At 41.0% G+C, this 22,410-nt stretch overlaps 1 protein-coding gene across 4 annotated transcripts in view; it reads left to right on the top strand.

The window, feature by feature from the left end:
- Positions 1 to 21,771, top strand: part of PTPRC (protein tyrosine phosphatase receptor type C) — a 103,095-nt gene extending 81,324 nt beyond the window's left edge. For 3 of the 4 annotated variants that reach the window (XM_054981648.1, XM_054981650.1, XM_054981649.1), the window contains 16 exons: positions 2,735 to 2,844; positions 3,210 to 3,300; positions 3,439 to 3,515; positions 3,641 to 3,677; positions 7,285 to 7,382; positions 9,799 to 9,924; positions 10,458 to 10,615; positions 10,925 to 11,060; positions 11,700 to 11,849; positions 12,209 to 12,296; positions 14,420 to 14,553; positions 15,002 to 15,136; positions 16,431 to 16,553; positions 17,759 to 17,937; positions 18,722 to 18,857; positions 19,956 to 21,771. In XM_054981648.1, coding sequence (XP_054837623.1) covers positions 2,735 to 2,844; positions 3,210 to 3,300; positions 3,439 to 3,515; positions 3,641 to 3,677; positions 7,285 to 7,382; positions 9,799 to 9,924; positions 10,458 to 10,615; positions 10,925 to 11,060; positions 11,700 to 11,849; positions 12,209 to 12,296; positions 14,420 to 14,553; positions 15,002 to 15,136; positions 16,431 to 16,553; positions 17,759 to 17,937; positions 18,722 to 18,857; positions 19,956 to 20,234 — 2,057 coding nt within the window. In that variant the 3' untranslated portion in view covers positions 20,235 to 21,771. The remainder of the gene's footprint in view (positions 1 to 2,734; positions 2,845 to 3,209; positions 3,301 to 3,438; positions 3,516 to 3,640; positions 3,678 to 7,284; positions 7,383 to 9,798; positions 9,925 to 10,457; positions 10,616 to 10,924; positions 11,061 to 11,699; positions 11,850 to 12,208; positions 12,297 to 14,419; positions 14,554 to 15,001; positions 15,137 to 16,430; positions 16,554 to 17,758; positions 17,938 to 18,721; positions 18,858 to 19,955) is intronic. The other variant, XM_054981651.1, reaches the window with a different exon arrangement.
- The last annotated feature ends 639 nt before the right edge of the window (positions 21,772 to 22,410 follow it).

Below are 22,410 nucleotides of genomic sequence, written 5' to 3' on the forward strand. Positions count from 1 at the left end.
CCAGCTTATTGTAAGGCCAATGCAGCCAAATCCACAAGTTGGTTCTGCCCTTGGCACCTTTCCTCCCTGTAATCTGCCCGCTTCCTCTTTTTCCCTTGCTGTAAGAAGCTGCATTGTTTGTTGCTTCCATGGATTCCTATCTTCTTCTAAGCTCTGACTTGTATGTGTGTCCTTGGTTGGACCTATCTATAAACTTTAAAATGACAGAAATTTGACTGACTGACATTTCATCTCTATTTTGGTTCCAGTTATTTTGCTTATCTATTTTTGGCCTCATCATTACACATGACTGCAGCACAATCAATGGGTTAGAATAGTAAACTCATACAAAGCAAGGAATGGGGCATCTTAACTGGAGAATTGATACAGCCAGGAGAGAGGATGATAAACTTTCTAATGCCTGATGATTTTTACTTGTACTGTCTATCCTCAATTATTTCCCCCCCAAATGGGGCTAGTCCTCTGTCAGGATCTCACAAGAAGAAAAGTAGCTAGGTTAACAAAAATCATGCCAGTAGCAAAGTCTTTTTCTCTTCTGTGGTATTTTTTTAAAGTATACTACTAGGCTGGACTCTGCCTCCAGAACTAACAAAAAACCATTAAGCTCTTTCCCCACAAGACCTAAAACCACTGGGCTCTCTCATAAATTCAAAGTAGGAGGTTTCAGGTTCCCAAAGATTATCTGAAGGCAAGTTTTTCCGGTTCTGCTTGTCAGGGCCTCAGGCCCTGTACAGAGCCTCGATGGAAGGACACCTGGGAGCCCTGCTTTGAGCTTCTTGGAGAAAGATCCAGAGGGTAATATAGATATAGGTAAAGGTGCAAGCACCGAGTCATTACTGACCCATGGGGGGACATCACATCATGACGTTTTCTGGCAGACTTTTTATGGGGTGGTTTGCTGTTGCCTTCCCCAGTCATCTACACTTTACCCCCAGGAAACTGGGTACTTAATTTACCTACCTCAGAAGGATGGAAGGCTGAGTCAACCTTGAGCCGGCTACCTGAACCAGGCTTCCACCAGGATCAAACTCAGGTCATGAGCAGAGCTTGGACTGCAGTACTGCAGCTTACCTCTCTGCGCCACAGGGCTCTTTATCAATACCTTTAATATAGATATAAAATACTAATAAATGACAATCACTGCCATTTTTGTTATGGATTAAACAAGACTTTCTTTCTTTCCTTAGAAGACAATTCATTCTTTCTTTAATCCATCCTTGATTAAAACAGTGATATTTTTTTCACAGAGCATGCTAGGTGTCCCTCGGATTCCATGGAAGCTCAAGAGTGGATAATTCATGAAGGATTATTCCTTGTGAGGGACCACTAACAGTGAATAACAGTGCAATCCTATACTGAATTACTGCAGTCTAGGCCTACTCATCTCAATGAGCTTGAGCTGCTGTAACTCTGCATAGGATTGCACTGTAAATTTCCTTGGGAAAGAATGATTATTTATTGCCACGCTAGTCAGAATAATGAGACAGACACAAGGCTTGGAACTAAAGGGCCACTTTATTAAACAAAGCATCAACCATTAATATGGCAAGGGCCAACTAGTGGTACAGGTCAAGCCATGGGGTTACCCCTGGACCTCCGCCTTGACCTGTCTGAGTGAGCCCTGAAGTCCCGGGTGCGAGCCATACATGTGTACAGGTGGGACCTAGCTGGCCAGGCAAATCTGGGTCCCCCCTTTCAAGCTCCTAATCCTCAGCTCTGCAGCAGTGAAGGAAGGACTTGCACTCGGGGTTCCCCAGGGCAGTCCTCCTATGCAGCTGGCAGCCGTCACAAGCAGTAACAGCAGCTCCTGGCAGACCCCCATTTCCCCACTAATGGGGAAACGCCGAGGGTGTTCACCGGCCCGCTCCCTGTCCCCAAACTCTATCCTGCTAGTGACCATCCTAAGGTGGCTCCACCTTGCCAATTACCTCAGACCTCTGCAAGCAGTACAAGATAGGCAAAAATCCATCTCTTCCCCATGCCAATTAGGGAAAAGGGGAAAAAAATTCCTACCTTGCTCTGTCAACAGCAGCCGGCTACTACAGGGTGAGGTGGGTGGGCCAAGCATGCAGAGAAACTGTCAGCCAGCTGGGCGGAGCTGCCTCATAAGGCTCTTGTCTCTGCCCCCCGGCCTGAGACCCAGATACTTTGGAGATGCTCTGTCTCCTCCCAGGGAGGCAAAGATCGGCCCCCAGCCTTATCAGTGGAAACTGCTGGCCGGGAGGACCGTATTCTGTGCATTTAGTATGTTCCATCTTGCTTTTTCAGTTACTTCTGGGCACCAGTGAGGCCCAGTGGGCTTTGCCAGGGGTCCATATGAATAAACTCTGCATGTCTGAACGTGGCCCCCAACTGCTCCACATTGGCATGATTTGTATAGCAGATAGAGGTTCTTCTACAGACACAAGTGGTCAGGATTTCTAAACAATAGAAAGTTTGAGAACCATTTCTGGAGAGTATAATTGCATGAGTCATATTAATTTTAGGAGCTCTCTTATTTATTCAGTGCGGCAGCAGCAGCATGCAGGCATAAATGCACATAATTTGAGGGAATCAATCCCATATTTGAATGCATTACTTGATGCATTCAAGCTTAACTTAATGCGTACAAGTAATGACATTTCTGCAAATGTACTATGTCCCTATGCAACATGTATTTAAGCAGGTATTAATGTTATACGTATTAAACACAGCAGAGGCAACAACATGGGTTTATTACTATTATTTTTTAAAGATGATGAAAAGCAGCTGATGAATATAGAGCCAATTCCCGCAGAGTTGTTATGGGAAACCTATAAGAGAAAGATTGCAGATGAAGGAAGACTTTTCCTGGATGAATTTCAGGTTGGTGCCTTGTTAATTATGTAAACCAACCTTATGTTAGAATTGTTGGTTTCTAATGTATCTGTAGATCTAAGACATTCTAGATTAAAGCTTCATGGAAATATCCATACAGAGGCAAGATGACAGAGATTCCTGATAAGGAATGAAGATTTGTGGTCTGGAAGGATAAGAGTTTAATTAGAAAAGTAACATTCTCAACAGACAAGAGTATCCATTATGTTTCCTAATTTGGTAATCTAGTCTTATTATGTATTATTCTTTTGCTATTACATTGGTTTTAGTTTTGTAATCCACCTTGAATCTCAGCAAGAAAGGTGGACTATAAAGTATATAAAGAAATTCAAGGGGAATGTTATTTTTTTCAGAGCATTCCCAGAGTTTTCAGTAAATTCCCCATAAGAGATGCACGCAAATCTTACAATCAGAACAAGAATCGCTATGTTGATATTCTCCCTTGTAAGTAGAACTTGCAAATTAAATTTTTCATGCCAATTATTTCTGCCCCACATTCTTCCTGATGCAATACCAAACTGAAAGTTCTCATATGATCTTCCTTTTCCCCCCATCTTTTTCTCTAATTATCTCTGTGAAAAGATGACCATAATCGTGTGGAGCTTTCTTCATTAATCGGTGATCCAGGTTCCGACTACATAAACGCAAGCCATATTGATGTGAGTTGTTTAACTGTATATTTAATGTCCAAAATGAAAATGATGTTGATTTATCTTGATAAGGATTTGCTAATGCTATATTTCTTGGCACTTACAGAGTGATGATATATTACTTTCTATCATAGGGCTTCAAAGAACCAAGAAAATACATTGCTGCTCAAGGTAATATATTATTTTCTTTTCTTGTTATGCACACCTGAATTCTTACAGGGATGTTAAACTTGTGTTGGCTTTGACATCATATAGAAACAAAATAATGATGATGATAACGGCATCAGAGAGGCTGTACTTGAGGAAAAGCTTATTATGTACTATTACATCTTTTAATTTCTGTTTCCATGGCTGGTGTCCTTTTTATCTACTCCAAATTGTTATTGTGTGAAACAATAAAGGCATGCTTCAGTCAGACTTATGGAGTTTTGTGTATGAGTAATTTCAGTGGGAAGGAGTTAAATACATGCTTAACTCTACCTTACTGAAATCAAAGAATTACTGGAGTTATTGCACACTAGTAACAAAACCCATTGTGAGAAAAAAATACAACGGGTTCTAGAAAGGGGAGGGTAAGCAGGTGGACATTGCCTCCTCCTCCTCTGTGACTGATCCCGGCTGGGTGAAGGCGGGGGCAGGCATTGCAACATGCTCCACTCCTGATCCCAGCTGAGTGAAGGGGGTGGGTGGGCATTGCCACATATTCCAATCCCGATCCCAGCTGGCTGAAGTCAGAAGGTGGGCATTGCCACCTGCTCTGCTCCTGATCCCAGCTGGGTGAAGGTGGGGGCCAGGCATTGCCGCCTGCTCTACGCCTGATCCCGGCCTGGGGTTCCTGCTGTGGCATGCTTTCTGGAAGGACGGACTGCCTTGTCTGGCTTCGCTCCATGGCAGCACCCTCTGGAGGCACACGAGGGCACGAATAGCAATATGAACGAAAAAAAGCCACGAACAGCCCGATCAGCTGTTCGCGAGCAAGCTTTTTGTGAGGCCCCGTTCCCGACGAACATATGTTCGTTCCAAGCTCTGTTCATGGTGTTCATCAGCCGTTTATCAAGCCAGACAGTCTGGCGCCTTTCAATCAATTTCCTTGGCAACGGTAGGCACGGACCTTCTGAATTCTGTCTGAACTCCTGTTGCCCTGGAAACCCCAATCTAAGCCCAGGGGCACTTCACCCCCGACTTAGCCACTTGTCAGGGAAAATCCTGACAAAATCCTGACAAAGTCTCCCCCCCTCCCTCCAGCCGGCTGGAAGGAGGGAGACTTTGAAGGGAAGGAGGTTCCCCACACTGTTTGCAAACGGCGCAGGGAACTTTCTTCCTTTCCACGTTTCCCCCCCCAACCTCCAGCCAGCTGGAAGGATGGAGACTTTGAAGCGAAGGAGGTTCCCCACACCATTTGCAAACTAAAGGGGAATTATGTCTCCATTTTACTGGTCCATGTACAGTATTCTGTGCACATGGAGCAGGAAAAGGGCTTGGGGAGAAAGTAAGCACCCTTCCTCCCCTCCCCTCCTGTGGTAACATTCTGAGCCTGTTTATGCTTTCCTTTATTTTTTAAAAGCCATTCACCATAACTGCTGAGTGGCTGCAGGGAACCTGAGTTGGGTCTCAGGAATCTGTGCCAACTCTTTAAAACTGAACATGTAGTTTGACCCTCAGTTGCTATGAGGAGCAGCAACGGTGGGAGTCTTGGCCCTTTGTCTTGTGGGAGCACATGATTGGCTAGTGTGGGAAACAGAAAACTGGACTAAAAGGGTATGACAACATCCTGTCTCCAGATCTTGAGAGTAAGGACTTAAATTACACACCCTACAAACATATTTTGTTTCCCTCCCCCCATATTTTTATTTTTATAATTGAAACTTTGGGAACTGTTTATGCTTCTAGTTCTCTATGAGGGCAATGCTTGGACTGAGGGCCAAGCTACAAGTGACGAATGACACTTGAATGGCAAGTGGATTGAGTGGAGGGCAAGTGAACAGGGAGAAATACACTTGCCATTCAAGTGTCATTCGTCACTTGTAGCTTGGCCCTCAGTGTACTACTTGGCATTCACTTGGCCTCTAATGAGGGGATTGTAGACTTGAAGGAACTACACAGTAGTCTTCAAGAAAATAACTGATAAACATTTATTTCAGTGATATGCATTGCTTGATAGCTTCATTTTCCTTTTCTCCAGCCCTTTCAGTATTACAGTAACAAAGTTACTGGAAAGCTGAGGCCTGAGAAAGCCTAACAGTTACAAAACAGTATATGGGAGGCTGGCTGCCTCCTCTCCTCCTCAGTCTGGACACTGAACATGGCTACTCCAGCAATCGAGCTAGTGAGAAGCATTCCCTTTTTATTTGTGAGACTGAACACTCTTCCTTTCCCAAAGACCAGGCTTTCCAATCTTTGGGTTTGTTCTGGGGTGTACCCACCTCCAAGTCATGAATTCCAGACTCAGCTTAAATAAAAGTTAAGTTTATTAGGGTTGTTGTGGGTTTTCTGGGCTGTATTGCCGTGGTCTTGGCATTGTAGTTCCTGATGTTTCGCCAGCAGCTGTGGCTGGCATCTTCAGAGGTGTAGCACCAAAAGACAGAGATCTCTCAGTGTCACAGCTAAGTTTATTAGCTTAAGGAGTGTTTGCAAAAAGCATAAAGCACACTTACACAGACAACAGATATTAAAATAAAAGACTTTACTGGTACTACATAATAAAATCTGCCCATCTAAAACTTGAGAGCTAGCAACTTAGAATGATAGAATATGAGCCTTCTCCCATGACCAGCTAGTTCGGCATAGGGACATGCTGAGGTGATGAATAGCATGCAGCATTCAACTTCTCTCTGGCATACTTGCATCATGATCAGAGCTTAGTTGGAGAAAACTAACTGCAGAACTGGGTGAGCTGAGAGCCAAGCTACAAGTGACGAATGACACTTGAACGGCAAGTGGATTGAGTGGAGGGCAAGTGAACAGGGAGGAATACACTTGCCGTTCAAGTGTCATTCGTCACTTGTAGCTTGACCCATTGAGCCATCAGGACTCAATGAATAATCACCTGGCAACTCAAGAGTTAATCAGGACTGAGCTGTTAATTAATGTTTCACCTGTGTGAAAATCTAGGGACTGAACATAGAGCCTTTCTGAGAACAGTCTCCCAAGGACAAATCTCTTGAGAACTCAGGGCCAAGCTACACATGACGAATGACACTTGAACAGCAAGGGTATTTCTCCCTGTTCACTTGCCCTCCACTCAATCCACTTGCCGTTCAAGTGTCATTCGTCATGTGTAGCTTGGCTCTCAGAGACTGCTCCACAGATGTTACTAATCAGCTCTGCAACTATATATTTGAGCTAGGCCACAACCTGGCAATACTTACAGTTCTGAACCTAAGTCTAGCCATTTTTACCAAAGACCTAGTCTCAGGTTCCTTAAAAGCAGGTTTCTTGTTTGATTCAGTCAGATGTAATATGGAACAAAAAGGATTTAAACTATTTTTGACAGGAACAGCCTCCAAACTCAACCTATCTTCAAAATACTTAAAAGTCTCAAATGGACTCTTTGCCTAACCAGCAGACCTCCCAACCCTTCTCCTACCCAAATCTAAAAACCTTCAACTCTGCCAGTCATCCAGCAGTTAAACTGCCAAACTCCTCCCTTTTTTTCATTTCAGCATTCCAGTCCACAATGATTGGCTGAGGTTCCTAGAGGGTGGAACTTGAAACCACCTGTCACATTTGGTCATTGGTTTCATCTGCCAGGTCACTTCTTTTGTTTCTCTTCCACCAGGTCCCAAAGATGAGACAATGGATGATTTCTGGAGAATGATCTGGGAGCAAAAGGCAACAATTGTTGTCATGGTGACCCGCTGTGAAGAAGGAAACAGGGTGAGACAAATAAGCACATTGTATTTGCGTGGCCACTGTAAATCTTTTCAACTAGTTCTGCACAGTTACCCAGAATTCTTCTGGCGATACAGGGAAGATATTTTTTCTGCTATCATCAAGGAGGAGGAAAAGCTGACTCTCTTCTAGATCAGCAAATATGCCTTGAACTGCTTATAGTTATTTCCTGGTCTTTCAGGTGATCTTGGCAAGGCTTTGATAGGAAGTATTCTGGTTAAAACCATCTTTACTCCATCAAGGAATGATGTGAGTGATCTATTAGAAGATGCAAAATAAAACAAAATCTAGTTGCACCTAAAGACTAGGGATATACACCTGGAAAAGATTCTGATTTCCTGCTGTGGGTTTACCCGAAGTAGGAAAACAATTCGAGTGTTTAAACCACTTCGGTATGCTCCATAAATATTTGGGAATCTTTACGGAGCACACCAAAGCTCAAAACAGCACTTTTCTTGCTGCTTGCAAGCAAGAAAAGTGTTGCTTTCAAATGCCCTACCACTTTTTTCTCCAGATGGGAGGGGAAGGAGGGACCCTAATCCCCTCCTCCCCCCTCCTACCTAATGCTTGCAAGCAGCAAGAAAAGTGTTGCTTGAAAGCAAGCAGCACTTTTCTTGCTGTTTGCAAATGCAAATAGCCAGAAAAATGCTGCAGCTGCTGTCGCTTTACCTGAAGCTTTGCTTTGGGATTCCTGATTCAGCTCAGCAATGCTAGGGCCAGTTTGGGAATATTCTTTCTGAATCAGGCCCAATTTGGGTTAGAAATCTGAATCAGAAACCTGAAGTTCACATTCCTATTAAAGACTAACAACATATATTTTAATATGAGCTTTTGAGACTCTCTACTCACTCCCTAAAATATGTGGAGGAAAATATCACAGGGAATTTTATTTAAGAGGAAGATTACAGTGCGGGGGGTATAGGTTGAGACAGAGAGGTAGAGTGATAATTCCATCATGAATTTTTCACGTGTAAATACTCTGTGTAGGTGACTAGAACAGGATAAGCAAAGTGATTAAGTCAAGGAGTAGTCTGAAGTTTAAGTGACAATTAACTGGTGAAACATGGTAAGAACAGTCAAATAAAATCTATAAGAGCTCCTCTAAAGCAATTAGACATTGAAGTGACTAAGGAAATCTCTGTTTAAAACAATATTACATGTAGTGCTTAATTTCAAGATGAATTTTAATTCAGCAGTTTCCCATTGTATATTCCCTTTGAAGATTTTTGTAGAACAGTGACTTTCAAGTCTGAGATACTGTGTCCAAAGAGATTAAAATGTTTTCCCACTGGTTTCTAGGTGTGATTTCTTGTGTCTGGTGTGTGTTCATTGATACTTTCCTGCAGATATGTTTGTCCAGTGTAGTTAGTAGAAGAGCTTTGTTGGCACATAATGGCATATATTATTATTAGGTCTCGTAACAGTATTGCCTGAATGTCTATGGGGACAAGGCTGCCATCTAGGTCTGTTTCAGGGCTTGATTTCTGGTTTCCTAACTTAGAAAAAGAAGATGAAGCCATGATTGCTTTCTATCTTGACGCTGTCACATAGCATCACCTGCGGGAGCAAAACTGAACTAATATGTTGCCTCAGAGGGAGGCAGGAGAGATGGGTGGATAACAGGGCTGTGGGGAGGAATGAGAAAAGTCATATGCCTTCCTCCTCTTTCACAGATGCCAGTCTCTGGGTTGCAACCTGTTATCAAACTCTAAAGTGAATGTGACAACCTCTTGCGAACTTAAATTCTGAGGGTTCATCAGAGCCTCCTAGAAATATAGACTCTTCAGCCTTGGAATATCATCATCATCATCATCACAAACTTCATTGCATTAGCTCATAGCACCAAGAGAAAACAACAATCCAGACAATCTCAATACCGGTTAAAACTCATAAATTATCCAGTAGAAATTAAAATACATAATAATAATAATAATAATAATAATAATAATAATAATAATAATAATCATAAGTCTTAATAGCAAGAAATACAAAATGAATAGTAACTTGCTATTCCTACATTAACACATCAGATCCAACATAGAACTCACAATTTATTCCTCAATCAAACTAGCAACAAAGGATTTTGACCGACTCTCTATAACTAAAGTAAAACTTTGCCATTTGTGATGTTAGCATGATGCAAACTACAGGGCAGAGAGGGTGGAGGTGTCTTATAAGGCACCTGGCTCCACCCCCACACTCAACCCCCAGAAGGAAAAGCAGCGTCCTGTCACTTTCTCTGCTGGGGTGGCAAAGACCGCCCCTGGCCTTAGCAGATGTGCTGCAGACCAGGAAGGGCCAGGTTCTGTCTGCAGGCAATATCACAAGTGGCAGACCCATGCCCACTTGATTGGCTTTGTTTTTATTCCTGGTATGATTGATAATATTTGTATTCCTATAGAACAAATGTGCCAAATACTGGCCTTCCATGGAAGAGGAGACTGCCTCATATGGGGACATCGTTGTGAAGATAAGTGACTGCAAAGTGTGTCCTGACTATATGATTCAGAAACTTCATATTACAAATGTAAGTAAAAAATAATAATACTTGTACGGATCTCCTGTGTATTTTCTCAGTAATCCTTAAGACAGTTCTGAAAAGTTACATAACTAATTATTATTCCAATATTGCAGATGTGGAGGAGGAAGGATCTAGAGAGCATGCTTTGCCTAAGGCAGCCTAGTAAATTCATGGTTGAGGTGAGATTTGAGACAAGAATTTCTTAGGTCACAGCTGGCTTTTAGTTTCCTCTTCTACTAAGTAGATGTTGTTGTGCTGAAAGAATAAAGCGAGTGACAGAGGTTAAATATAATATTGATATTATAGTTCTCCAGCCTAAGGAGTTATTCTCCAGCCTAAGGAGACTTCGGCCAACTTAAATGGCCCTTCCATTGGAGGAACAGCTGTGTACGTTGGAGGAAATCTTCAAACTTTGCTTAGTAGGCTGGATATCCTTTCTTGATCGGCAGCCTGCTTTAACTGTTCCTTTTCACTTTCACTTTGAAACAGCACTATTAAACATTTGCACACCCACTTATGTGTATGTATTCTTCATCTAGAGAAGAGAAAAAACAGCTGCAAGAGATGTGACCCACATACAGTTTACAAGCTGGCCCGACCATGGAGTGCCTGATGATCCACATCTCCTTCTCAAGCTACGGCGCCGAGTTAATGCTTTAAGCAATTTTTTTAGTGGCCCAATAGTGGTTCATTGCAGGTAAGATTATAATGGAAACAATCTCTTCTGATAATTTCTGCTAACTGAAAGCTACTTAAAGTAGAGATTGTGGATATTTATGACAATTTTTCTCTTGCTACTTAAATTAACATATACAAAAAGAAACCTGTGATTTTCAAATACATTGAGAACTCACAGTTCATACCTGTAGAAACATGTTGCTCAAAGACTGAGGTAAAGTGTTCCTTTGAGTTCCTTGAATAGTTTGAAAAGCAGTGCAGTTAATTGAACATATCCATTTATTTCACTTGCTGTATATTTTGGTTGAATGTTTTACCATCTTGTTAGTGCTGGTGTTGGGCGCACTGGAACCTATATTGGGATTGATGCAATGCTGGAGGGACTGGAGACTGAAGGAAGAGTGGATGTTTATGGCTATGTTGCAAAGTTACGACGGCAGCGATGCCTCATGGTGCAAGTGGAGGTATATTTCCAGTGTTTTATTTATTGATCGGTGATAATAATTGAATATGCTAATTCTGGAATGCAGTTATGAAAGATATCACCCTCACATGTATGTGACTTACATGAATTATTTAGGCATTTCAGCAGCTAAATACAACATATTTATTATTTTGTTTATTTACAAAATTTGTACCCTGTCTTTCTGCCTTCATAGGGCCACTAAAATGGACAACAAATTAAAATCAGTACACAAATGCATCATTAAAACGCTGATATGTATTTATATGAATTAGCTCTTTCTCTCCTTAGAGAGAAACATGTATAGTGCATAGTGTATAGTATGAAACAGTCCTTATCGTTCATAAACTTTAAAAGTTTACTTGATATGCTGTATGATCCTATACATTTACTCAGAAGTAAGTCCCACTGAATTCAGTAGGAATTACTCCCGAGTAACTGAAAATAAACAGTTCTGTGCATACTTACATAAGAATGAATCCCATTGAACTTTGTGGGCTTTTGTCTGAGTAAACAACACGTTTGCGACAGTAATGTACTCTGGATGTAAATGTGTATTTATGTCAGTTCACATATATTTCTTTAACTGAACATTTTGCTTTCGGTAATCCACACAATCTGGAACACTGGGGAACATTAGACACAGTACATCTTGATCCATCAAGCTTTGGTTGAGTACGTCCAATATGGTGAGACAGAAGTCAGCATCCCAGAACTGCACAACTACCTTAATAACCTGAAGACAAGTTATCTTATCACTAACCCTTCTCTTTTGGAAGCAGAATTCATGGTAAATTTATTTTTCTTTTGGTTCTCTGGTGTTACTTTAAAAGATAGCTAACATTCACTGCTTAAAGTTAGACTATACATCCCTTGCTTCTTAACATTTATTTGATTGTTGTTGGTGCTTTTTATATGTTATATGCCTTTTATATGGAATTGATTGGAAATTAGTTGATTTTAATGAGAAAAATTCAGAAGAGTATAACAGAAAAGGGCATGAAAATAAAGACTCACAGGTTCAAGTTGCAAAACCGAATCAGGGAAGTTCAAGTTGAAATCAGCTGGAATGAGAAATTTGATGGCCTCCCTGCTCTTAATAAAGAACCTTTATTTGCAATGTACTCCCATGTTTTTGTTTTCCTTTAGAGACTGCCTTCGTATAAGAACTGGCAAACCCAGAGAGCTGGCAAAAGAGAGGAAAATAAAAGTAAAAACCGGACTTCAGTTATTCCATGTGAGTATTTGAGCAAAACCACACAGATACACCCCATCCCCCACAAGCAACATAACCTGGTTTCTTACAGAAGTTTCAAGAAAACACCAGACCTGAGTGAGATGTGTAGATAAAATAATATTTTTAGGTAAGAGGCTTTTCATGTATATTTTGCAAGGTATTTCTTATTTTGTGAAAAGGTTTATATCTTATGAATTAGATAAAGCCACAAAAAACAGGTATCTGTCAGAAAGAACTTAGGATGAGTATATAGAGAGAAAGGACCAGAGAGGAATGAGAGAGCCAATGGTAACAAGTGATGAGTGTGAACAAATTAAAAGACATTGGCTTTCTTGCAGTTGAAATGGTGACTTGGGCTTTTAAACAACCAATAGCATGATGGGAGAGGGGGGATTTAAAGAGACAGGAGTTGGCACCATGTTGAGCGAAAGAGTTCTAAGGAATAGAATAGTTCAAACCATTTAGACAGCAAGAGGCCACTTGGGGAATGAGGGCAGTGACATTAGAGGACGCTTGTGACATGCTCTGCAGCTAGATTTCTCTACACAAATTCAACCACTCACCAGCAAAACATATTAAAATGACCCAACTGCCTCTTATTTCATTGCCTAAGAAATGATGATTTAATGTTGATTTATTTACCTATCTCTTGATGGGATGTCAGAAGCCTACAGCTTCTGCAACCTAGGGGCTAGAATTTAGTGCTTCCCATTCCCCCCATGCTGAATGGGCCAAAACATACACACACACAACCTCAGGGAACACTATATAATTTCAGCATTCATTCAACCAAACACACATCCTATAGAGAAGCAAATATTTGAGTATATATATTCAAATACATATTTTTAGCAAAATGAAGAAAGACAGGCAGACAGACAGACTAGAATGGCAATATTCAGGTGATCATAGAAATGATGAAACTGAGGGCCAAACTACAAGTGACGAATGACACTTGAACGGCAAGTGTATTCCTCCCTGTTCACTTGCCCTCCACTTGCTCTCCACTCGATCCGCTTGCCGTTCAAGTGTCATTCGTCACTTGTAGCTTGGCTCTGAGCCAGGAGAATTAATATACCCTAGGGCTTGATCAGGACTGGGGTGGGGGTGTGGTCTTGGGCAGAGCCTACCCATGTGCCCCACCCTCTACCCACCACCAGGCCTGTCTTTCATGTCTCCTTTCCCAGCCACCAACCCATGTGCTGGTGCCTCCTTTCTCCACTTCCTTGCAAGCCATCTTATCACCTGTGTTTACAGTTGCCTGCAGTACCCACGTGCCTTTTCCCTGGTGATATGGGGCAGTGCAAACAGCTGGGAGCATAGATGACAGAGTGCTTACAAGCAAGCAGATGTGGGAAGGGCAGGCAGGTGGCCAGTAAGGGAGGCACATGGGCTGTTGGGTCAGTAGCAGTGGGCCCTGCCAGATGCCCCACCTCAGGGCATGCTGACGCTGACCCTGATTTATCTCTGAGTGAAGGTCATAGAGATGGATATACTGGGAAATCAGAGATGTCAGACACAGTTAGGCAAAAGAAATAATAATTTATTTCAAACTGGAATGTTTACTTTTAAAGAAAGCTCATTAAATTATTGTTTAAGTGAAAAAGTAGTATAGAAATACTTCACTAAATAAATATGTGAGAGGACTCATTAGAAGACATGCATATGCTTTGCTTACTTGGCTTCTGTCATAGTGCATTAACACCTTGAAATCCTTTAACCTAGTCCGGCTTAACCTTTAATCCACTGCCAGCTACTAAGTACGCAACATTATCATCAAATGTCTTCCCTGAAGCCACAAGTAATTAATTAGGAGATAAAACCAGCATTCCAGACAAAGCAACTTTATTTATATAGGAATATTTATGATGTATGTGCATGTGATACACAGATCACAAGCTTACGTTGCACAAGGCCCCTGTGACACCAGTCAGCTCCTCCATGTTTGATTCTTATTTGCTTTAAGGGCCTGGGTAATATTTAAACCTTCAGAAGGTGTTATAAATGGGGAGGAGAGATTGCCTAAAACCCTGAATGCCCAGCCCCACATTTGTAGATTACCCCCCAGGGTGTGTCATAATAATTGCTGCATTAATCTTTCTTTTAATTTTCTTTCTGTGCAGATGACTATAACAGAGTATTATTCAAACATGAAGAGGAGGGAAACAGGGAGAGTGAACTTGATTCCAATGACTCCTCGGATGAAGAAAGTGACTGTGAGGAGTCCGACAAGTATATCAATGCTTCCTACATAAGCGTAGGTGTCTGAGTAACTTATATATCTTTTAAGTCACGTTAATAATACATGCTGAAGGTAACTTCTAAGAGATTAGTTTTATGCCTTAAAAACTTAACAATTTTATTTCGTACTCATGGATCAGGTTGCATTATTCTTCTACCTTTGCGGTAGATGCTTACAGGTGGAAGGATTGTAACTTGTGCAATCGTGTTTATGGAACAAGGCAGATACAGCAGATTTTCAGATTAATAAATGAGCAATATTTGGCATATTCCATATGATAGCTTTTCACTGTCTCTACTAATGTCATCCTGTCTTTTAAGAAGGGATTTTAGCTAAAGGCTTGTGTGTTATTATGCTTAAGGGAAATATTTGGTTGGTTGGTTTCTTTGTTTAGCATGATCACATCTCCTTCCCCAAACTGAACCCTGGATCTTTGGAATGATTTCAGATCTTTTTCTCCTAGGGCTACTGGCTACAAAATGCAATGATAGCAACACAAGGGCCACTGCCAGAAACCAGAAGTGACTTCTGGTCCATGATTTACCAGAGAAAAGTAAAAGTTATCGTTATGTTGACAGAGCTTAAAGATGACACTCAGGTAAGTCTCCGTGAATCTGTATTGTGATCTGGTGTGTCCTGCAAAGAAATATTAAATTTTAGATTCTTAAAAAAATGAAATGGAGGTGACATATATCTAATTAAAATATGCTCCTCTGTGTTTGTACTCAGAAGTAAAATTCACTTTGTTCAATGGATATGGCTTTAATTTCTCCAAGGACTGGCTATTACAGTGACCCACCATGCAATTTAAGAGATTTTCTTCATGCTACCACATGCATTCAGAAAGAAAGTTTTTAAGTGGTGTTTTTGCCTGCTTGACTTTATTCACAGAAAAGGGATGGGGTATTCCGTCATATTGTGCTGGCCTTCATGAGATTGGATAGGTACTTAAAGTTAATTTAGCAACATCCCTGAGGTATCTAAGGATACGGGGCCAGGGACTAACCAAACCAGATACTTCAGGTTGACTGAGCCTGGGGAGAGAACTGCCTCAGTGTTGGGCATTATCCTTTAAACCTTCATATTGATTAGCCTGAAGTCTGGCATCTTATAGGGCAGCCTTTAAGGGAGGGAAAGAGTTAATAGGAGTTAATAAACTGCACTGTTAAGTTCTTAATTTGATTAAACCTTAGTTGAACCCATGGCATTAGTTTTGCATTTAGGCTTGCCAACTTCCAGATGGAACCTAAAGTTCTCCCAAAATTAAAATTTATCTCCAAACTTCAGAGATCAGTTCTCCAGGGGGAAATGGCAGCTTTAGAGTACATACTCTATGGCATCACATCCCCAGAGTTCCCTCCATTTCCCAAACTTTGCTCTTTCCAAGCACCACCCCCAAATCTCCAGGATTTTCCTATGCCTGAGTTGGCAACACTATTTGCAATTTCATTTGGGGTGGGGCAAGAATGACTTCCAGTATAGCAACAACTACTGATCTGGACAATCTAATGTAGTTTCAGTATCTTCATCATGACCATAATCTATAGACTAACTGTCAGGATGTGGAGAGCCTCAATCTACTATTTACAAATCTGCTTGCCATACCAAAACAAGCCACTCTATCACTTCTCCACTGTGTCCCATTAAAGGGCTCTGAGAAACAAAGGGGGGATTGTGGGAATATTCTGTGGGAAATTCTTTACCCACAGGGAAAAGACACGGCACTGGGATTTATCACTGGGGCGGGGGGGGGCATATTTTTGTAGATGTACAATCAAGGAGAATGTGCTATGGGGGGCATGCAGCTGCCATCATAGAATTTTTTCTCCAGCATTCTTAAAAGAATGAGTACTGCAGTGGGAATCACTAATTCAGTCTTTATTCACTTCTAGGAACTCTGCACACAGTATTGGGGGGAAGGAAAACAGACCTATGATAATCTCACCGTTGAACTGAAAGATACCAACTGTTGTCCCAGCTATACAATTCGTGTCTTTGACGTAGCACAGGTGAAGGTAAAATAATGATAACAGTATTTCTGCCTTTGAGGGGTATTGAACCTATGAATGTTTTTTTTTAAAGGAAAGTGACAACTGAGAGGTACATAAATGTGTCAAGATTTGAGACCATCTTTGCTACCATTTGAGTGTTTATTTCTTGCTATTCATTTTTAATGCGAGTTTGGGAGTTCTGATTTATGTTTTGAACATAGGAATGATCAAATGAGTGCAGGATGGAATTGTGTGTCCAATCCAAGCCACCTGGCCCCCTCCTTCTGCAGCCAATTTTGCCCCTAGAAATTCTACTTCTGGAGATCAGGAGACCCTCGCAAGCAAAGGGGCAAAGTGGAGGTCTGCAGTGGGAGTGAAATTGACAAAAAAAAAAAAGTCCTCTCCTACTCCACCAACTGGTGCATTTGTAAACAGAAGTGCCCTGGTGCTGGCTGAATAATACCTTTTGCTCCCACCCAATATTCCTTATGCCTTTTAGGGCCAAAGTAAGTAACACATTTGACCACTAGTAGTTTTGGTTTTCACATCTCAGCTCTGAGTATGTGATTGTCAGACTTCACTTGTGAGAAGCCAAATTCCCAAGCACACCAAGGCCTGATTTGGATCGGAACCACAGAGTGGGGGGAGAAGGTGCTTCAGTCTCTTCCTGTGGGCCATTTTTCCAAGCCAAAACAGCACTGGAGGCATTATTTACCCCACTGTTAGGTTGCACAAACCTTTGTTTCGGCTGTAGCAGTAGCAAAAAGCAACAGTCCAGCAGCTCCTATAAGACTAACAAAATTTGTGGCAGAGTATGAACTTTCTTGAGTCACAGCTCACTTCTTCAGATACAGGTAGAATGATCCTCGAAGACTCATACCGTACCACAAATGTTATTAGCCTTACAGGTCCTAGTGAACTATTGCTCTTTTCTACTGCTTAGGGTAACCAAGTCAGTTTTGGTGGTTACCAAAATCTTAAATAATTATTTGTTCGCTCTTGTTGGTGAGTAGGTTAAGTCTCTGCTTATTGACTGACTGTGTTTCTTTAAAAAAGGAAACGTAAGGATTAGCCCAAAGTCTCTGTAACATCCAGATAAGAACTTTATTTCTGTGTAGGCATGCAATCCATTTCATGCTTTAAATCATTATCAGCTGTATTGTTTTTATTCACTCTGAGGGTGTTTCTCCATCGCCATTTGAGGCTCTGTATGTGTCTGTTTCTTGTAGAGGAAAGAAACCCGAGAAGTGTTTCAATATCAGTATCACAAATGGAAACCCTCTGGCCACCCTGAATCTCTGCCAGACTTAATCACCATGATTCAGAGTCTCAAACAGAAGCTTCCGGCACCTATAGCAGCTGATGCAAATACGTACAATAAGAACGTCCCACTTGTTGTTCACTGCCAGTAGGTACCAATGTGTTTTTGTGGCTTAACTGGGTTTGATCTATCTGTTACGTTTTCAAAACTGACATCTTTGCTATGAGGTGGCTTCTACTGTGATGTACTATAATCAGACATGTTTGTGTTATTCTGTGTTCTCCCCAAGAATCTGCACTGTGTCCATGTAAAAAAAGATAATGGCCATCAAAGGGTACTGGAGCTGAAATTTTCACTGGTCAGATGCATGGTTTCTGTTTGGAAACTCCTGTCCAAAAATCTTGCTAGCTGCTACTGTCCATTGTTACGTGTCTCTAGCGAATCCAGCCCCATTATCAGTATTCAGTGGCTAAGTGTATTAGGGTGCCAAGTGCAAAGGTCAGAGAGATAATGTATCAGTGCCACTCTTCCTGGCCCACTGCCCTCACTAAGCCTCTTAGCTAGTTGATATCTAGAATTTTATCTAGCATCTTGAATACATTCTTATTTATTCCATATCAAAAAGAAATAATCTGCTAGTAATTAACATTGTCAATATATTATATGACTCTTGACATTCATTTTGTGACTCTGTCCATAATATGTCCAGAGGAGATGGCTCTATCGTCCCCACTCAGGGATGACATCACATTCTAGTGTAGTTTCTACAAACAGAAGATTGCAAGAGCAGGTTTATTTGTATGACCCATCAAGTGTGGAACTTGGAATAAATCTCTGGAAAAATCAAACCATACTATTCCAATATGTCACTGTACTCTCATATTAATGTTAACAACAACAACTGCTGATCTTCTGGAATGTTATTTTGTAGTGATGGCTCCCAGCAAACAGGAATATTGTGTGCTTTGCTGAATCTCTTGGATAGCGCAGAGACGGAAGATGTCATAGATGTTTTCCAAGTTGTGAAAGCTCTTCGCAGAGCCAGGCCAGGAATGGTCTCCACTTTTGTAAGTAAACCCTGCTACTTAATCTGGAACAAAAGGCCATTTATTCTGTAGTAATCCTAGCAGTCTCACTACAATTCATTACAATAACTTAAAAAAAATAAAAATGTGCCCATCAAAATAAAGTAATTGAATAATTTAAATGGGAGGATTTGACAAATTCACAGAGGATCATAGGACCATTAATGGCTATTGGTTTGATGGCTGAATGGAATGTGCATGTTCTGCAGCAGTACTGCTTGGAATGCCAGAGCTGGGGGTCACAACAGAGGAGGCCTTGGCCTCTGCGTTCTGGCTGCAGGCCTTGCGGTTGGCCGCTGTGTGTAACAGGTTTTTAGACCAGATGAACCACTGGTTATAGAAAAACTTGTCTGCCATCACAGATCTTTTTTTCCAATTAATTTTTACTAATAAATAAAATGCATCGTATTCAAAAAGCATTCAACTACTACAAATAGCTAAACATACTTACCTAAAGCGTTCAAGGACTAACTGAAATTCTAGAAATCATTTCAGGAGCTTTGATATCCTTTCGTTAATGATATGAATAGTAGATACAGGGTGGACAAAAATTCTTATAAATTGTTTTTGTATGTTATTGCAATTATTGAGGAACATCTGATGACCGTCCAAGGAATCTGACAATAATCCAGAACACAGTTTGACAATCCCAGTTTTATAACAGTGGAGTTCTCTAAACAATGGACGGAAGCGGGTTGGCATGTCCAGCAGGCAGTTCTTGCCATTCTCCCTACCTGTTTCTAGGCTCCTCTTACTTTTCCTGCTCTCTATGTCTGGATGTGAATGTGTCATCAAGTCATAATCGACTTATGGCGACCCCAGCCAGGGGCTTTCAAGGCAAGTGAGAAGCAGAGGTGGTTTCCATTGCCTTCCTCTGCAGAGTCTTCCTTGGCGGTTGCTCATCCAAGTATCGACCCTGCTTAGCTTCCAAGATCTAATGAGACTGAGCTATACCATGCTGCCTTCCCTCCCCACTCTCTTTTATGCTCCTTGTCTTTTCCCTATTCTGTTCTGCAAAAACAACATGAGTACAAGAGGTATATAATACTTTTCACGAATGCTTTCTCTTTCTCTGTTTAGGAAGATTACCAGTTACTTTATGATGCAATTGCTGAGGTGTATCCTGCCCAGAATGGACAACTGCAAAAAAACAAATGCCAAGAACACAAAGTCAATATTCACAATGATTCAGAGGAAGGAGAGGAGGCTAACTCTAGTACGAAGGATGTCTGCATTCTAGTTCAAGAAAGTGAGAATGGTGTAAACATGGAGGAAGAATCCAAAGCTACAGCTGGCTCTAGGGAAGCAGAAAGTTCTCTGAATGGACCCACCAATCCAGTGCTAACTGAAATAGCCTAGAGACCCTTTGAAACTTTCCAGTTAAAACACCTGCACAAGCCATACATCTTCATTCCAGAGTAAATTACAAACGAGAGGTTTCCTTTAGATTTTCTGCTTTTTTTCCTTTTGACAAAAGTTATTGTAAAACCTTGAAGTTTTGTGGGACCGCTTACTTGAAACTGGTTAATATCATGGCACACTGTGAATTGTGTGTGGGTGTGAGCAGACTGCTTTATTCATTGTTGGTAAAACAATGATGGTGGAAAAACACCATCGTAAAACACAGAGCTATTTTTTTTAAAAAACTACAGTTTTTAACTGAGAAACAGAGGAAAGAAAGATGAAACTTCTCCTTTTAACTTTTAAAAATAAGAAACAACATACCTAGGATGGATTAGATGCATTTCATTGACTGCATAATCTTGGATATACAGGGTGGTACTCAAAGCATAGCTCAAATAGCAGTGTATCAGGGTTCAAAGCATAGCGCAAGAAGTTCTGGAACCCAAAGGGGAGATTTTTTACATCATGCAACTATGTAATATAACCAACTATTTTGAAAACTGAGGAAATAGGCATGAAGGCATGAGGCACAATGAGGCATGAAGGCCAGCTACTCACATTTTTTAAGAAGGAAAAAATTCCATTGGACATCTCAGAGTCTTTGGACAGTTTTAAAATTGGTTCCCAACCACAGTAATTCACATGTTCATTTTTTGGCCCCTAAGAGGAAAAATGTAAGCATAATCCCTGACTGGACATTATTAAGTATTGAGATTTCAGTGCATAGTAACAGCTTTATTGAGAACTGGCAGCACACAATCTGAACACAGGCTCAACAGGAGCCAACTATATACACACAAGCCACACCCCATTTTCAAGCAACAACCAATAGGCACACATAACTAGAATCCTTAATTTGCATTATATACAAAATACCTTATTTACAGTATAGTGATTGGTCTTTATTATACAGCACTGATTGGCTGCTGCCGGCAGGAAACAACCGATAGTAATGAAGACTTCAGGAGCCTGAGCTCAGACAGAAGCTAAGTCAATACATAACAAACAACTTCAAGATGCACATGGTAGTGGTACTGTAAATATGCATTCCTTGACACTGGTGAACTGAACAGCCTGCAGATCTCTGCAAATGTTTTGAAGCCCACACAGGACTCTGGAAAAGATGCTAAATTGTTAAAATCAGCACTGTTCAACAAACATACATTAAGCAGAGATGGATGGATAGAAACAATGAAAGTAAGCAAGGGACAGACAATCAAGCCCAAATGTAAGATTTGCATTTCTCAAACTGTCCTGGAGATGTCACTGTCTTCCCAGAAATACTTCAGTGGTGTCTCTCTCTGGGTCATCAAGTAGTACTGAATATTTTGCAAAATGCTGGTTGAACTATTACAATTGACATTTTTATTCCACATATTAGCTCAGCTTTTTATATATTTTCTGGTTTCTCTAGCCCCATTGTATATGCTACTGTTTTGCAAAAATTTTATATGAAGTGTTTTATCTATTAAATTTGTGTCAGTTTCATTTATATTTTGCTGGAGTTTGGTTTAATTTTATTTTCAAGCCAAATAAAAATAATGCATTTGTTTTTTTAAAAAAATCAACATGTGAAGTAAAGATATGAAGGGCTGGGATTAAGGTGTTAAAATGGAAAGATAAAAAGGTATTCTGAACATATTTTTTCCAGTCCAGATTATATTGTGTAATTCTCAATTTGAGAGCCCTGTGGTGCAGAGTGGCAAGCTGCAGTACTGCAGCCCAAGCTCTGCTCGTAAGTCGATCCATTCCTGGCAGAAGCCAGGTTCAGATAGCCGGCTCAAGGTTGACTCAGCCTTCCATCCTTCCGAGGTCAGTAAAATGAATACCCAGGTTCCTGGGGGTAAAGTGTAAATGACTGGGGAAAGCAATGGCAAACCACCCCATAAAAAGTCTGCCAAGAAAACATGATGCAACGTCCCCCCATGGGTCAGTAATGACTCGGTGCTTGCACAGGGGACTACCTTTACCTTTTTAATTCTCAGCTGACCCCAAATGTTTGTTCAATTGTCAAGGAACTGTGGATTGTCAAGTAGTATTTTACAAGCTCCACTATTACCAGTGAGAAGAAGTTACAGGACAGCCCTTTTGAATCTTATTGTCCTTATGATGAGACAGTACTGGGGACTTG

The sequence above is a fragment of the Eublepharis macularius genome, chromosome 5, assembly GCF_028583425.1.
Source record: "Eublepharis macularius isolate TG4126 chromosome 5, MPM_Emac_v1.0, whole genome shotgun sequence".
Classification (NCBI taxonomy): domain Eukaryota; kingdom Metazoa; phylum Chordata; class Lepidosauria; order Squamata; family Eublepharidae; genus Eublepharis; species Eublepharis macularius.